This window comes from Sinocyclocheilus anshuiensis, unplaced genomic scaffold, assembly GCF_001515605.1.
Source record: "Sinocyclocheilus anshuiensis isolate Anshui unplaced genomic scaffold, SAMN03320099.WGS_v1.1 scaffold918, whole genome shotgun sequence".
Lineage (NCBI taxonomy): Eukaryota > Metazoa > Chordata > Actinopteri > Cypriniformes > Cyprinidae > Sinocyclocheilus > Sinocyclocheilus anshuiensis.
The window spans coordinates 925,876-944,355 of NW_015540946.1; the positions used below are offsets into that span (position 1 = coordinate 925,876).

Below are 18,480 nucleotides of genomic sequence, written 5' to 3' on the forward strand. Positions count from 1 at the left end.
AATTAACTTTTCCACGACATTCTAATTTATTGAGATGCACCTGTATCACACACTTGCCAGTAAAGAAATGAATGACCGGATTGCCATTTTTGGGGGCGAACGTTTGCTTGTGTACAGAATTTAATATTTTGTTAATTCTTATTTGTCTAATTTACAGTTTGTTGTTTGCATAACTAATGTAATATAACTTTTATCATTTACATTTTATGACAGTTTATTGATTTATATTTATATTTTATTGATTTATATTTATTTTGATCTGTATTACATTTAAATTATATTAAATATAATTGAAATAATACATTGTAAATGATCAAAGTATAGTCTGGTTTTTGTACCAGGATTGAACCATTTCTTAGTGCTTCTGTTATTTTGTTTGGATGGACTGGATCTTTATATCTAACACAACAATGTTACCTGCCATTTTCGGTTCCTGTTTATAGGGTGATAAAATAATATTTGAACCAAAGGCCTGTCTCTGGTTTTGTTGATCATTTGGGATCTTCATGTGGTTCTTCATTCACTGAAAGGTTTTATGTGTCTGAAGCACCTGCTGTATTCAGAACGATATCATGGCAGTCATGTGCTGGCTCAAATCAGCTTACTGGCTTCAAGATGGTTTCCAGGAAGGACTGGCCATTTCAGGCTGAACTTGAGCTCTCAAATCTGTTTGGAAAGTGGGAACCGTTGTGGTTGAAAGTGGGTCGGCCGCTGGGGTTCATTTATAGCCGTGGCGTTTATCTCGCCATAAATCTTCTATAGTTCCACAAGAGCCTAATGACTTTACCAGAGTCCTTGCTTTTCATGTATATCTCTAAATAAATATGTGTGGAATTAGGTCTTTACAAACTTTATTACAAGATTAAGTCATCGTTTGTTAAGAAAATAATTATTTTTGTTCAGTTTGCACTCTCACTGTTGAAATTTCCTTTGGAACATTAAGGTTTTCTCTTGAAAGATGTCCCAAAAAAAAAAATAAAATAAATAAATGGGGCGCACATTTCATCCAACTGCAATGAAAACAGAGAAGGATGTCATCCTTCCCATTTACCTGAGTTGTCCTGTCCACTTTTGAAGGCTTTTACATGGTTCATTGCTCACCCGTCAACATGTTCCATAGGGGGTAGGACTTCTTTCCTCTTATGTCTACTCAACTCTGATCAGCGAATTCAAGACCTCACAATAAATTATTTCAAGCCAAGACCTTCTCTTTCCTGACTCTGTTCTTTTGCTCAGGGGTAGTTCTTGGACTAAAGACATATCACACCACTCTATTGCCAACACTAGGCTTGTGCACATATAGAACTTGGTGTGTCTGGGATTTCGGTCTCGCTGAATTAGAGCTGTTGTTCACTGTTAGGGACCCTTGCCATATTCAAACACCTTGAGGTGCTTGAGTCATAGCAAAACTGGTGCACCTTCAAAGCTGGTTATTCATGCTTTCATCATCAGCTCAGGGACACCAACATTGGATATTGGACGTTAACCTCAGAGGACGTCTGCTGTCCACCTTTAGTTTTAGTCATGGGGCTTTATTGTCAACATTGTTCACCAGAACGAATTTTGAAAATTGAGAATTTCATGGTAGATTATACAACCACTGACAAGAGGGATGCTTTGACTCTTTAGTAAACTGCATTTAGGTCAAAACGGAGTGCATGTCTTACAAATGAGCTGATGTGATTGTGACATGATAGATTAATTCAGACGCAAAAGGACTTTAGGGTAACTTCTTTAAACAACATCGAATCTTGGAACTGTTTCACCAGTCAGAAGTCCTCAGCATTTTCAGTGAATGATGCTGTGAACAGGTGAATTCAGATGTGTTTGGAGGTCAGCACTCAAGTGGTTTCAGTGACAGGATCACATTGAAGAATTGGCTCCTTTTCTGTTCGGATTTGAATTGGCTACAAAACACCGGAACTTGAATTGGAAAATATGGAAGTAGAATTTGCTTAATTACAGTTAGAGAAATTCATCAGGTAATTTCATTCTGGGAAATTACCTTAAATCAAGACCTTTTTGAACTTGAAACTTTCAGACAAGAGTTTCATTCAACGTTTGTCTTGACATAACTTCATTTTCTAGTTAGAAATGACACTTATTGTAGTTACCGTTTATTTAAATTTTACTTCATTTTAAGTTTACAAATCAAATAAATTCTAAAAATCTAAATTCATTTTTGAAATTGTGCTTTTAAGTACCAGCAGTCCCCCATTTGTAAATCTGCTAGTGACGAGGTATTGCATCAGAACCAATAACGTAGCCACAGATAATAAACTGAATTTTTTTTCTTTCAACAGTATAACATAAAACTAGTGATGCATCGGTTCCCCATGAAGTCATGGTGATGCGTTACAGCTGTATTTTATTTAGCTGTCATCGACAGGTTTAAATTATATAATGCAAAAAATAATCATCTTTCAGGCTGTGCATGGCATCATGCTTGGGCCACCTGCTTCAGAATTAAATGACATTTGAACTTAAGATAAAGATGTTGACGCTATGAGATCATGTCTGACACTTTGTTATTCAGAGAACCTTAACGCTTCTGTATTGCATTTGTAGCCCACTTTTTGAGGTTTCTTACCCACACACCTCACAGATTAAAGTAATCTACGTATAAATACTTTGTGGCAGCCAGATTGTGTTACAGTAGCAGCTCTGCTAATGGTAACTCTCTCTTTTTCAGTGTCTTTCATAATAGATATTGTGCAGATACACATTAGTGATCTGACAGTGAAGGGCTATTTACACAGGCTCACAGAGAAGCTTTGGCAGCATAGCGTGCCAGTTGGTTAAAGATGAAATGGTAGGATATCCTTTTCAACAGATGATAGTCCTCATCCTCATTACATCATCTGTTTGGTAGACCGCCTTACGTCAAAGTGCTACCTCAACAGTGACGCTGATGCAGGATTTTGTAGTGATGGTTTCATTCTGGTGGGCTAAGAACTACTGGCTCAGTGGGAACCACTTGTACTTGTTTATACTATTTATACTGGGTATAGTATGAGTTCTCAAAATTATCTTTTGTAAGTTCACTTTAAGAAATCAATTCAGTTTATTTTTAATTTTCCAAATAAATATAGTTATCTTATATTATATATTTAGAAAAAATTAGAAAATGTAATAGTAAGTGTATTTATTTATTTAATTTTAGATTTTTTTTTTCTGTTTAGGTGAGATTAAGAATACCAATGTGTTTTTTTTCAGAATCCCAAATGTACTTTTTTTTTTTCCAGACAGACATCTATACTTTTTTTTTAAGGAAATACATCTGTAAATTTGTAAGTTTAAAATCAAAGGTCTTTATAAGAATCTTCCCCACAATATAAATATGAATCAACAACATTATAAATTGTAAAACACAAATAATACTGGGTGACGAAACATTTAGGTTTGATGATTGTAGTTTAAAAATGTCTAAATAAATACCCTAACTCCCCCCTCAAATTAATCCCCCCCCATTTTCCAAAATGAAATTCAGGCCCTGGATCTACCTAAAAAACCTGAAAAGCACTGTTTATTTTATTTGTATCTTTGCTCTATTGTATTTATTTGTGCTGTTGCTTGTAGTTAGATTATTTGTTCTTATTTTCTTTATTTTTATTTAACAGTATAGTCTTTTTTTCTCTCTAAACATAGCACATACCAAATTGTACCGAAACATGACTCGAAAACCGTGATACAAACCGAACCGTGAGTAATTTGAACCGTTACGCCCCTACTTTTAATCATATGTAAACTCAACGTACTTGTTGCAAAAGGAGTTTAACACAATGTTTACCAGGTTGTGTGATCATTGTACTTTTGTGCCCCTAGAGAAATTCATTAGTGACGTTAATTGTAACACAAAATGATTTAATATTCCCTCTATTGCTCAGTTCAATGACATCTAAGACTCTGAGTCTCCTGCTGTCTGGTCTTGCCTTCCACCAATTCAGCAGTGCGCAGCCCTCATATTGCTGGTGGTTTTGTTTTAATTCCCCGGTAAGAAGCAAAGACTGATGTTCAGGGAATTTCACAATAGCGTTTTAGAGTTGGTCATGCCTTCATCTTCTACAGAAAGAGCCTAAAGTCTTTTTATTCCCAGAAATGAGGACATTTTGCTCTTTCTTTGTGTAATTAAAGTAATAAAGGTAAAGAATCGAACCACTGAACACCTCATTTAGGCAGCTCTTAAATTTCCTTCTCCCTCCATCTCTCATGATGTCTCTCTTTCTTGGAAAGACCTCTGAAGAGCTATGCTGCTACTTCTCACATCTACTGTTCAGTGTCTTGTCTTTGGACGGGTGTCTCTACAGGCAGCCTGCTGCGGCTTTAGCCCATTTATTATTCCAGCTGTGCTTTTATTAGTGATGTCAAGCTGCTCTGAGTCGCTCACAGAGTCATCCTTCTTTTTTTAGTCTTATACATTAGTATCCGGAAGACTGGCTATTCTTTTTTTTTTTACTTTGTTATAATAAGGGTGTCCAAGAGTTTGGTTCATTTGGTTGGTTTGAAAGTGGTTTTAAACTTGAAATGATACTCTAGAGTTTGGTTAAGTTCATCAGATGAAAAATACTTTCAAATTTTGATCTTTTTTGCTATAGTAGTTATTGGTTAAGATTGGGTTGAATTTGGAAAACTGGATCGATTTCATCCACTGATTTATATTTTCATATATCAGAGTTCAGGTGCATAAAGTCATGAAAAATGGAAAGCAGAGTTCCTAAAGAATCCGTGTCTTTCATCTGGTCTGGAAACTTCCTGAAGGATTAAAATCACCTTACTCTTGCATACATCTTATTTATCTTATTTATAATTTTGAAAACAAAATCCCTCGCCAAGAAAGGTTATAGGGATTGGTGAAACGTGAAATTGGTGAATGATCAAGGGTATTTTGAGCCAGTCACGATGAATGAGAGGTCTTAATACATGTTTTTACAGATGTCTTAATACATGATTTTGTGAATGATTTTTTTTTTTTTTTACTTGAATTTTAATCAAAATGTCATAACTTGATCTTCCAGTCAAACAATTTCTCTTTAGTGGCATATGTAAGACTTCTCCAATCATTTTGTTCCCTTAAACCCACCCCTTTCGTACTATTTGACTGCAAGCTCATTCAGATCTGCCTACAGTATATCCAATCAACAACCGATCAATAGAACAAAGTCTCCGCCTTACATTTTTCTTTTTTTGGCAGTCAGTTTTACTTGGATTTACATCACAGTACAGAAGAAAATGGATACTTCAGTTTCATTTTGACATTAAAGCTTAGTAGTCCAATATAGTTATATCCTGCAAAGTAACTAACCATACACCGTCTCAGTCTTGGGCTGGTCTGGTGATTAAAGTGCCTTCCCTCCCATTTCCGAGCCCTGATACTGTTACCATAGCAACACGGGATTTTCAGAGCGGCAGAAGCATGCGGAGAGGTGCCATTCTGGAAGGAGAGGGAGGGGTCAGTAGCTTGAAGTTGTTTCTTGGTGGTGGTTCTTCCCCAGGGAAGGAAGCAGCTTTGTGATAATCATCTTGTCAACGTGGCATTGCAGTGAGCAGCGAGACCTCTTGGGGTGGGAATTTGTTTTTCTTGCTCGTTGTGTGTGTGTGTATTCACAGCATAGGACTATGTGTCACCCACTGTGTACTAGATCCTCTTGTGCTGAGAACAGTCTCTACTTCCTCTACTTTGTAAGGCTTTGTCCTGGTATCACACACAAAATCTGTTTTTTTTTAGATTGATATTAATCTTAAAACCAAATGGAGACTGTTGACTTATTTCTGGAAGCCCACTGCCTTTTCAGAGCACCAACATTTGAGGGCTTTTTCTCTCTTCTTGGCTGTTTGTTTTTTTGAAGCTGCTTTTTTTTTATGTATTACTGTAATTGTATTCAATTTTGTGCATCCCAATGCAGTTATGGTCTGAGTGAGTTTGGGTTTTGTCTTGGATTCTGTCTGACCTTGGTGTGGCGCTGTTCGTTCTTCGCCCCCTCGGGGATCTTGTGTTATCAGGTTCAGATCTCAGATTTGCACCCTGGGTTATGCTCCTCTGAAAGATAGATAGCACACACTTAGAGAGAACTCAGGACGTTTTGCTGGGAAAAAGACAAAAAAATCCACACACTATCAGCTTGAGTTTCCAAAAGATGGACTGCCAAAATGCTTATGTCACTAACAGCTTCTGCCTTTTCCGTTCAGCCGTTCAGTTTTCTGAAACGTTCAGCCCATTTGGAGACATCCGAAGTGTCTCTGTTATTCATTGTTCATCAGTGCTTCAGAGACATAGCCAGGTTTATTTTTTGAAGGATTGTCCAAAACTGAGAAATGCTGTACCAAACCTTAAACGTTTTGCTTTCTAGTGTCTAGAAGATATCTTCTAATATGGCGTCCTATCTGAAAAGTGAGTTGAGATGCTCTACATATGTAGCACAAGAAGCTTAGTCTCACATATAGCCAGACCTTTGATTAAACACTTCATATTGTTACTTATTTTGTCTGTTTTCTATCAATATTTTTCAATGCTATATTAAATTTCTGCCATTTTTTTTTAATGCTGAGCTAGATGCAATGCATCGAGGCTGCTTTGTCTGTGATGATACATGCCATAGATCAAGTGTCTTATGAGGCAGCATAACTTTTCTGCATACTGTCTGGGTAGGCAGCTCAACTGGTGACACGCTCTTGCAGTGTAGTCTTGCTGGAGCCCTTGTGTCTGTAGACAGAGTTGGGGTGAGGCCTGTTACAGTAAGGGTGAATTTAAATATAGACGTTTCCACACAGATAAATATAGACCCCCACCGTACAGTAGGCTAACACACAGTGAGAAAATGGACCACAGAAGACTGACGTGTTTTTTACAGAAACATTACTCCTCAGCAGCGCCCACAACCATTTTCCTCTTAAAATAAATCCGCTGCCATTTTGCCAGTCTTGTAAGACAAATTCATCAATGTTGGCAGCACATTTAAATGTCAGACTTCTTAGTTCATTGAGTTTGTGCTTCATTGTCTATAAATATGGTTTAAAATACACCATGAAGTCACAATACTTTTCTGCTCTTTTTGCATTTCCAGAGAGTGATATTTATTTATTTGTGTATTTTATGTGTGATACATTTTTTTTGAGGATCAATGTTTATAGAATTTTATTGATGCGAAATGGTTTAAATTCAAATAGTCACTGTCATAGTTAAAAACGGAATTCGAACAACTGAAATTGGAAGAGCACATTTGTATATTGTATGTGTATATATAGAAGGGGGGGGGGTGTTTTTAATATTTGAGAAGAGATACTAACATGTTGCTGTTCAACAGACTTTTTTCTAAATACTTGAATATAAAAAAACACAATGTTGCTGTTGTAGTAAAATGTAGTAAATTCTGTGTCTTACACATATTAAATGGCTGTAAAAACAGGGAGGATGAGGGTGAGCAGTGTTTCACAGCATATCTGATCTTTGAAGTTAAAAAGCAAGATGGGAAGGCTTTGAAGTGTATGTCGGGTTTAAGAGCTAGAGTTTGATGAGTCAGGCTTGAAGTCCTCATAAATCACATGTAAACACTCCGGTGCTTTTTTCTCTTTCCTTTCTTCCCCTTTGTAGGTCAGGGGACCGAAGTGCTGTTACCCTTTCCTGATATCCAGATATAGTGCTTGAAATCATGATATATTAGACTTGTGCCGGTATTCGGTAATGTGATATATCACGGTAATGAATATGCACGATGTTGTTATCGTGGGCTCTTCTAAATACCGTGAATAATTATATATTACAAGTTATTCAGAATTTTGAATGCATTTTAAGAATACTTTTCCCATCAACTGGTCAAAATGCACAACACCGCTGTATGCTGCGTGAAAGATGCATGCGCACTCTGATGTAAATAAGCGCGGACGAGAAGCACATGGTGGAACATGTGAGAGACGCTCTGGATGAAAGTGCACTTTCACTCTGACAGCAGATGGCGCTAAACTGCAGAAATAATAATAATAATAATTCACTTAAATGAAACCCTGTAAACAAAGCAGCTGCTCTATCTACTTTGTTTCTGAATCGTGCTTAAATGATTTAAACAGCCATTCATTCATGTGTATTTGCTATGATGTTCATCACAGAGCCAAATACTTAAATATTTCTTTTTCACACCACTGTATATGTCTCATTATTTCAATATGTGTGTGTTCATTGACCACAAATACTCCATTACTCATACTCTTTCTTGCTGTCCAAGAAGGCCAGGATCAACCCTTCCTCTCCCTTTCTCTTCTTCTGTCTCTCCCAAGTTGGCTCACTGCTCATGGGTCTGACTGTGGTTCATTGTCTCTTATTGACTTACTGTACTCTGGGTAGACTTACTATTGTCTTTCTCTTATTGTTGGCGCTGTGATCCCATGATCTGATCACTGTTGCTGCCACTAATTCCTCTTCACATTTCAGAGCCTCCATTTCTAGTTTTAAGCATTTGTTTCATCAATATAAGGAATATTTTTGGCATTTCAGTTGTTGCCAGCATCTGTATTAAGTGTACTGTAAGACACTTAGGATAAAATCATCTGCTAAATGACTGCTTGCTGATTTACCTTTTGATTTATTTTAATCTTATAAAGATGTACAAGCGCATATTTGAACTAGATGTGGCCTGGGTCCCTCCATCATTGTACACAATCTATTTTTACATTTTAGATGACCTTTTCCATGATCTAACACTCATTTAGAGTTAATATTTAAAAACACTAATTATTTAATTAGTTATTTATTCATTGTTTAGTATTTTTATTTATTTATTGTTGCTAATTGGGTATTGGCCATTAGGGTTGGGCCGATAGACGATGCCATCGTCCATCGCCGATGGCTGACAGACATCACGATGTTGAGCCGGCATCGTGATCTGTCCCGCCCTAGGCACTATGGCACTAGCAATGACAAGGTCATAGGTTCGATTCCTAGGAAAAGCAAGAACTGATAAAAAAAAATAGCTACAATTGGATTTACAGTTGAGCTATTGTTTAATTCCTGTAGGTCAAACAGCAGCATGGCGCTAGCAAAGATCTGATTAAAAAAATGTGATACTTTGAATACAATGGAAGTCACTTTGTTTTAAAAGCATCTGCCAAATGCATAAATGTAAATATGCAAAGGTTTGCTCAATAGTATATACAGCCTTGCATTTACCACTTAAAAGCCTTTTCACATGCACAGATATGTGTTTCTAGAGTTCTTGAAATCCTTGTGCTGTAACAGACACCTCATATATTTTAATTCAGTATTGACGTGTCAGTCTTGCTCCAGTTAAGACAGGATGAGTCCACTAACCCTTGCTTACCTGCTGCTCTGTTGATGTGATACAGGCCAGCGAACGCTCACGTCTCTGTAAGCAGGGAGTGGTGTGTGTTTGTCGGGGGTATGCGTTGTAGATAACTTTTTTAAATTGTTGTGGTATTTGTATGATTGCTGTCACTGTGTTTGAGAATGTGAGAGGAATTTCTCTTCTTGCTTTACAATACAGTTGCACATATGATTTCATATGCATGAAAATGGGGGTGTGAAAAATCTTTGTCACCCTGAGTGATATTTTCATCTCTCTTTTTCTTCCTCAGTGTTTGCTGTCTCAGCCAAAGTTCTGGGCAGTGGAAGTGACATCACTGTGCCTGAGGACTAAGCTGGAGAGAGGAAGCTCACGGAGAGTTGAGCGTGCCATGATGCAAACACAGGTAAGACACAGTTCAGAACCCACATGCACACTCATAATGTGTTCTTTGCCAGAAATATTCTCATAAAACATACAAATACAATAAGGACAAAGTCTGTGTATTCCACAGTCTGCAACTATTCCACATGCTAGCTGATCTTTTAATAGACTTACAGTTGCATCTCCCGGTGGATCGTCAACCACTGCAATAGATTTTAATAGCACATGAGATGTATGAAAACACTTCTGAACAACTATTTCAAGCCAATCTTTTTTTAATAACTACACTACTGTTCAAAGTTTTGGGGTGAGTGAAAGAAATTAATACTTTTATTTACCAAGGATGCATTCCACTGGTCAAAATTGACCATAACATTTGTAATGCTACTGAAGATATTCAGATTCATTTCTATTTCGTTTGAACATTCTATTAATCAAAAATGCTGGAAAAAATGTATCACAGTTTTCACAAAAATATTAAGCAGTACAACTGTTTTCACAGGAATAATTTACATTTTAAAACATATTAAAATAGAAAACCGTTGTTTTTAATAGTGGTAATATTTCACAATATTCACACAATATGCAAATAAATGCAGTCTTGGTGAACATAGAAGACTTCTTTTAAAAACATGAAATAAACTTAAAAACCACTTCTTGTTTCATTCTAGGAGCCAGAGACTCCGTAGTCATTGTTTTAGTCACAGACTGTACATTTCTTCTCTTTAATGAGCTGTAAGGAAGTGACACTTCATTCAGAATGCTGATTCATACATTTACTGGCTTCAGTGTAATAGTTTCACAATTTTAAAGCACCCAGAGAAATGAGATCCCAGATTTCCTTCTGTTGTTTTTATTGCATTTGTGTGTGTGCAAGAGAAATGGAAAGATAAGCCCGAGGGAATAGGATGCTTTAGCTTCCCTTTGGCTGCTTCCCGTTTCCTCTGTCATTTGTCATGACCGTTTGTGTCCATGTTTTACTGAGGAAAATCCAGAACAGTAAAACCAAAGAAGTGCTGAAATGTTTGGTGTGTATTCTTTTGCATTTGTGTGTGGGGGGGGATTTTAGGGAGGATTGGAGAATGGGATTTGTCGCCCTGTGCTCTGGAGGAAACGGGACAGCCTGGCCCTTCTTGTCCTCTTGATCAAATTAAATTGTACGGCTTCCAATGACTTTCTGAGGAGCAGAAAGACTTGTCACATTGTCAAAGAAACTGGTTCATTTGTCCATTGTTCCAGATTGGATTTTTTTTTTATTTATTGTAATTTGTTCATTGTAGGACTGTGACACATTCTGTCCACTGTGTAAATCCATCTTACCACTCAGAGACATTATATAGCTGTTCAGAAGCATCTGTTCTGCTCTGAAAGGGATTTACTGCTCAGGTTATGGTTTAAGTTTATAGAGTCATCAGTCATATTTGAATGGCAGGGCTTCTTAAATGGTCATAAATTAAAATCTAGTCTAGTGAAAACACGCCTGTCTGCCTAAATCTACTGTAGCGAGAGACACAAATTATTATTATTATTATTATTATTATTATTATTATAAACAACTCTAGTGGGAAACACCAAATTATATTAATTATACATTAATTATACAATTATACATTTCAATCCATTTATATTATTATTATTATTATTTGTAGTAGTACTAGTAGTTTTTATTTTACTTATTGTTACAGTTATTATTATTAGCACTGTCTGCTGCTGACAAAACACAGATAAAGAAGTGTTGCAGTAGTTAAACTGTCTTTTTGCTGTGGCTGATGATGACATCCCTCTTTTTGAGCTCAAGTGATGTCCATAGACATGACCATGAGCGCTGAAGTTGATCATCAGTTAAGAGCCTATAGAGACACTTTCTGTATGAACATATGACTGATGGAAGGTTATTAGTGAGCAGAGTTCGATGTGACACATTGCTCTCTAAATTATTTTTTTTTTTGACTGCTTTTTTCCTTCCTTTAAATTTTAAGTGTTTAAGCTGCTCTCTGACATCCCAAAACTCAATGTGACAGATCGTTAGGGGAGGCTGACTCTATGAGGCCACCCTGAGGGGCAAGTTTGAGTCCGACAGGAGATCACAGCAAGTCACACAAACACCTGTCCATCACAGAGTTAGAGGAACATGGTTCCAGGCGAGTTCATTCCCAGCTGAGCAGGACCCCGGAACAATGGCGAGAGAGTGACAGCACACTCTCAGATGAGTGAAGAAGGACCAAACACTTTTAACAACGTTAAAAAGATGAGGGAGAGAGAGGAAAATGTTGAAGAAAGTCAGGTAGCGCTTTGTTGAAGTTCAAATCCACATACAGTTTACATACCTCTCTTTTCTCAACCGTTTGCATGCCCTTTAGCCAAATATGGAATGTGTTTAGCTCTTTTTTAATAAGAGTGATTTCGATTTGAAAAATAAGATCATAAAAATTGTTTCAGTACTGCCCTGAAGAAGCTATATAAAAGATGTTCGCATATATTCTTTCTACAAGATGATGATAACTTGATTTGTACAAATTGCGCCCTACGAAAGTTTACATAGGCTTTGTTCTTAATATTGTGTGTTGCCTTAAGCATCGGCGACTGTTTGCAGTCATTTTGTTTAGATTCTGATGAAACTGTAAATGTTTCTAATTTTGTGGTGATGGTGGCGCTATAGAGTTTGACTTACAAACTCCTTGATTGATAAAGGCATTTTTCAGGCAATTTTATTGCATGTTTAGCTGTTTGGATTCCTTTTAATTAAATGAATCATCTACTTGTCTGCTGACACAGGCCTCCGTTAATGGCTGAAATTCTTGTTCTTGATTGAGTGAATTCCAGGAACATACTGAACATTTTTACACAATCATTCATAAATACTCATCAACTTCACAGATAATGTAATCAATCCAGAAAGATTTTTGTTTCCACCCTGAACAGTCGTGACATTCTGTGAATATTGCAGAGACTCTTATCTCCTCTGTCTCGCTGCGGTTCGAGTTTCACTGCGGTACTTGACAAACTTAATTTCCTCTGCCTCCTCTGGCCTTTCTTCTGAGATCAAGAGTGCAGAGTATGTATTCAGAAATGGCAGAGAGGCACTTCGCCTATGTGCTCTGCATTTTTCTCACAGTTTAGAGCCGCCGGTATCTAGGCCACGGAGTGGGCCAGAACTTCAGAAAACTTTTTATTCCCATTGTATATTCAGAATGGCAGCGTCTGGTGCATTGTTGGATTAGAGGTGCTCTTTGTGACTGCACAATTTGCATGTGCGGGGCTTACACCACACGCTATCGGCTGCCACCCTCTTATTTTTCATTTACTCCGATCAGGCACTGGATGAAGTAGATTTCTCTGAACGTAATATTCAATTTCAGTGCTTAATCAATAATATCCCTGAAATAGAAGTTGGAAGCTTGGGTCTTTGGTATGGATTTAGGCTTCTCGTGGCAACGTTGGAAAAAAAAAAAAGACTTCATTGCGTATTTTTGGAGCAGAAAAACAGTTTTGTCTTGAAGTAATTCACTGGAGATATGTTTTTAATATACGTGTATATATATATATATACATATTTAAATCTACAACAGATGCACACTGCATGTATAGATGTATGACAAGTAAGTGACTCTGACTAGACATAAAGTATTTTCATCATCTTAATCAATTTTAGCTTCCTTTTTCTCAGTGAACCAGCCCAGTTTTAAACTAAACTTCCATGAAAGTCTGTTTTTAGTTTGACTATGATCAGGAATTGTCCAGTGTACCTCCCAAAATATATGTTATGTTACATCATATTTGATATGATACATGATATGTTATGTTATATGTTATATGTTATGTTTTGTTGTTTTATGTTACGTTATGTTTTATGTTATGTTATGTTATGTTTTGTTATGTTATATGTTGTTATATTGTTGTATACACTAGCATATGGATGATCTCATGAACCAGAAAGCCTCATAACTCTACTTTTGATTTTAGTTAGGTCTTTAAAAAGTACTACTAGCCTAGTTTTACTAATACAAAGTGCTAAAGCAGTTATGGTTCTTCTACTTTAATGCTAGATTGCATTTAAATTGCTGTGAATGAATTTTGAGTTTCCATAGGGGCTATTCTTGTCCTGCTCTCTTAAAGTATGCTGAGTCATGAAGTGTGCTCAGTGATGTCATTTCCTCCTGCCGCAGTATTTGGCTCTTGGAGTTCCTCCATGGAAAGGTTTACATGTAATCCAAACTAAACTGCCAAATTGTCAACTGTGGGGGAGTTTCCTTTGGCCCATTTTGTAAAAGGCGTGAGCAGAGAGAGCTCAAGTATAACTTTGTTAGTCATTGCAGTGTCATTTTTGAGTTTTCCGTTACATAAAATCAATGGAAGATGTATACCTAAATCTGTACCTTTATCCACAATTTCAGTGGCATGTTTCAATAACTCTGTTAGTTATTACTGTGTTTCAGTTTTCAGGCACTGTTTGCATGCGGTGCATTACTTATTTTGACTGACAACTGATTAATGGTTTTATAAGTCGTCAAAGATGCTTTTTAGTTGATTGTTCTTTCTTTAATAAAAGAAATACTGGGTACACCTTAAAAGCACACTCTTGGATTTTAGATTCAAATGTACTGGTTTAATTACTTCAGTGAAAATTATGATAGAATTGATATGTAATTTATATATTTTAATAATATTTGTATATCTTCTTAGATATCGAATAACAGCATATTGGCTTAAAACATCTTGATGTAAAATAAATATTTTTCATTTGAGAGAAATATTTATTTCAAATATTTAAATTTTCAAAGCTACATCAGATGTTATGTGCACAAAAATTGTTAAAAAAATTATTGTAATGCTTAAAGATGATGCACTGTCTAATAGACGTCACGGTGATATGCGTGTGTTTACTGGGCGGTCGTGGTGCTCTTCCACATCGGAATTAATTTCTCAGCTGCTCCCTCAACCCTTCCTGATCGGTAGATTAGCACTTATATATTTGAGGCATTTTCCAGCCATGAAAATGCTAAGTAATTAGTTATCTGCTACCCACAGATGAGCTTTGCCATCCTCCATAGAAACTGATCGTATCTACTCAGTCGGAAGTTTTATTTCCAGATGAATTTCTTCCAAAGTGAACCCCCAACTGGAGCTGGAAAATTACCTCTTTATTGCATTTAGTTGTCAGTTCACAAAATGCATTTTGTGGAATATGTAGCATTTATTTTCTTTAGCTTGATTTTGAAATGTTCTGGAACTCAAATGTTGCAGACATCAGTTCCACATGAAGTTATTTACAGCATCCTGGGGGGAGATATTCAAGCTGGTACAGTATGGCACAATTTTCCTGTCTTCTCTTCATTTTAGTTCTGCTTGCAGTCCATATGTTCATAATGATTGACAGTTGGGGGTGTCAATCAAAAATTTGTAGGGTAATGACCTAAAACAACATTTTGTGCTCTCTCTGTTATTTTCAGGCAACGATGCTTCTAATTTGTGGTTGCGGCCTTGTTTGCATGTCGTAAGCAGCTGCGTTGTGTTATTGTGTTTTGTCTTATTGCTTTTTGAAATGTTGAAATATGGTTTGTGAACAGAATGAGTGTTGATCTTTTTACTAGAGTCTCAAACAGCAGGCCTGCACATGCTTTAACTGAGTTTACGCAGCAGTCAAACCCTGTAGCGTTTCTCCATGGAGAGCAGAGAGGGATCTCATAAAAAAATTGAATAAAGATGCTGTAATTTTGGCATGTGCTGGCACATCTATTTGTTATTGCCGTCATTCTTGGAATTTGTCATTTTTTTTATTTTATGCATCTCAGTCACTTTTTTCCATCTTCTTGTTACTGATTGGAAAATATATTTAGGTCTTAATGTGAATGGTTGAGTCACTGGAATAGTTTTTAAATTGTTTGCACCGCAATGCATATTATTTGCTTAGGGGTGTTTTTAACATGATCACATATCACATATCACCAAACCTTAAGCGCATTAAAATGCTCTTTATATTAATGTCTTTATGTTCCATGGAGGTCTGTAATACTTGGAGAGTGCTGCTCGGCTGTTGTTTCTCCGGAAGTTCATGATTTGAAATCCTTGCTCATGGCTGCTCAGTTCTATGAACTACCTTGTTTTCTTGTAGCGAATTCTGAGGAAAATCTGCGTTATTTCACCATAATCGCAATGGCAGAAGAGAAAAATGTCATTGGAGAAAGCAGTAATGGTTGAAAAATTAGACTGGAAGTGTTCTAAACGTCACTTTGTTCTCTTTCAGACCTTGGTGGATTTCTTTAGTGAGAAGAACTGTCCCGTCACTGAGAGACTCAAGATGTTCTACACCTGCCGGGCACCTCATCTCTGGGACCTACAGGTGAACTGAATTCCTGTTTGTGTATATAAATCTTCTGGTTTCTCAAAATGATCATGCTTTCGAAACACTCATGTTCTTAAAACTCTTCCCTTTTATGGCATGCACACACATTTAACTAGGGATTATCTCCATAAACCCTACAAATGAATGAATGAGTGAATGAATGAATGAACGCTTAAACGAAACTCTGTGTAGCTGATCATGATCTGTGTGCGCTTAAAAATGCATAAAAGAACTTTGGTCTGGGAACCCATTTTACCCTTGATTGAGTTTTTTTTTTTTTCTCATCTTCATTATGTCTGAATTTATGTAGGGGATAATTCAGATATTATAAAGCCAGATTAACTGAGTTAATTTGAAACTGAAATTATTGACTCATTTGTTGGTGCCTAAATTGATTAGCTTGCATATTTTCTGTCATTACCAGATGCACAAGTGCATTGAGCTAATCACCTCAAATGAGCGTAGGCAGCCGTTACTTATCTATCTACTTCTCAGAAACCCATTTCTGTAAACACAACAGCTGGGTTATACAGCCAGTGTCGCGTCAAAAAGAACTTTGGCAGATAGAATATGAAATTCATTTCCTGTACACGGTGAGGGCATCCAGGAATATGAGACAATGAGTTCATTTTGACAGTGTTTGTCAGGTAATAGAGCAACATTAAACTCTCCATTCCTGCCTGATTGGGCAATAATGCAACTAATGTGAAGCATACAAATGTTTTCTGAAAAGAGAGGTTGTTAAACAAGTGAATAAATCAGAAAAAAAAGATGTATGGAGGAGAACGGCAAATTGTAACAGGTCAGCATGGATGAAGGGTTTCGAAAGAAAAGGAGTGAAATAACTGAATAGAAAAAGAGAGTGAGTGGTGGAGGGAGGGATGGATAGATAGATGAAAAGAAAGGGAGGGCTGATGTGATCAGTCCTGTGGATGACATTGCTCACACTCTGTGTAATAACAGTGAAAAGCAATAAAGCTGGAATTGAAGTCGCTTCTATTGCTGGCAGGGGAATAGAATGCTGCAAAACTGCTAGCGAGAGAGAGAGACAAGAGCAGCATGCAGCCAGAGAAAAGTGTGTGTTTCTGTCGGGTAAAGAGACGGCAGAGCGTTGGAGGGCATAAAGAGTTTTTTTGTTTGTTTTTTTGGGAACAGATTTCAGAAATTGTTGGATTTGCTTTCAGACTGAATCATTTTGGCATGTGCATGAATCAGAAAAGCGTTCACTGTGGCAGTTTTGTTGGAGATGAAATGAATGAGGAAATGAAAAGATAGAAAAGTTGCACAGATTGGCTCCCAAAGCCTTTCTTTCTCTGTCACTTTTACTTTTATTCTCTCTCTGTATGTCACTTTTTCAAATTTAGTGTTTTATTGTCGAGACAAAAACTGTGCGTTTGTATTTGCTGTCGTAAAATTGAACGATAAATTAAAATAGCAGTGTGAATAAAATAAAATAACAGTAGTTCAAAGTAAAATAAAATGTAAATAATTTAATCTGTAGTAGCAGTAGTACCTTATTAAATGGAAAGAAGATATTCGATAAAGTTATATATATCAAAATATAATGTTGTGTGTGTGTAACTATATATATATATATATATATATATATATATATATAGTTCCAAAATGCTATAAATCCATTTTGATTAATTTGAGTAAAATGTGTTTTCTTTACCAAGAAAGTGGCAAGATGAAAACCACTATTTTCTGTTTCAAACTTTCACATAGCATATTTAGGTTATAATAACATAAAACATTCAAATCCAGATTTTGATTTTCAAAGATTTATTATAAAATTGTATTATTTTTTTCCCATAATGCAATAAATCCATTGAATCAATATAAAAGTTATTTTTCATATTGAAACTGTTGAAAATACACAACATAGACATACACATATGACAGCCTCTGAACTTGGTCAATACTAATCTTATATGCAGGCACTGGACTAAAAATACATTCAATCAGTCATAGCTCCAAAAAGAATTCAACGGGTCATCTTGTTAATGCTATAAATTAATTACAACAATAAAAGAAAATTTCATCATGAACATACATGAACAACAAAATCACATTAAACCACAGAAATTCCAAAATGACATTTCCCTTACATTCAACTTCCAAAAGTGCATTCATCGATTTATTTTTATATATATATATATATATATATATATGTGTTCTTAAGTTTAATGTGTAGTTTAAAGTAAAGGTGTTTAATTGTCATGGGTAGATAAAATGAAACAGAGTACTACAATTAACATTTAAAAATAAATTATATATTAAAACATGTAACATTAATTGAACAAATAAATAAGAAATAAACTTAAGATGAATAAAGAAAAATAAGACTGAAAGTGTTTATACTGAGCAGAGCTCTGTGTGTGTGTTTGTGTTTCTCTCTCTTTCTCTGTATTAGTTAGTAGCATCATGTTTTGTCTCCTGGCTGATAGGTCACATGATCAC

General features: G+C 36.1%; 1 protein-coding gene across 2 annotated transcripts in view; it reads left to right on the plus strand.

Annotated features, from left to right (window-relative positions):
• The window catches only part of LOC107689788 (tetratricopeptide repeat protein 27-like), an 84,572-nt gene that overhangs the window by 40,122 nt on the left and 25,970 nt on the right, over positions 1–18,480 (plus strand). For both annotated transcript variants that reach the window (XM_016487938.1, XM_016487939.1), the window contains 2 exons: positions 9,583–9,696; positions 15,919–16,014. In XM_016487938.1, the coding sequence (XP_016343424.1) occupies positions 9,583–9,696; positions 15,919–16,014 (210 nt within the window). The remainder of the gene's footprint in view (positions 1–9,582; positions 9,697–15,918; positions 16,015–18,480) is intronic.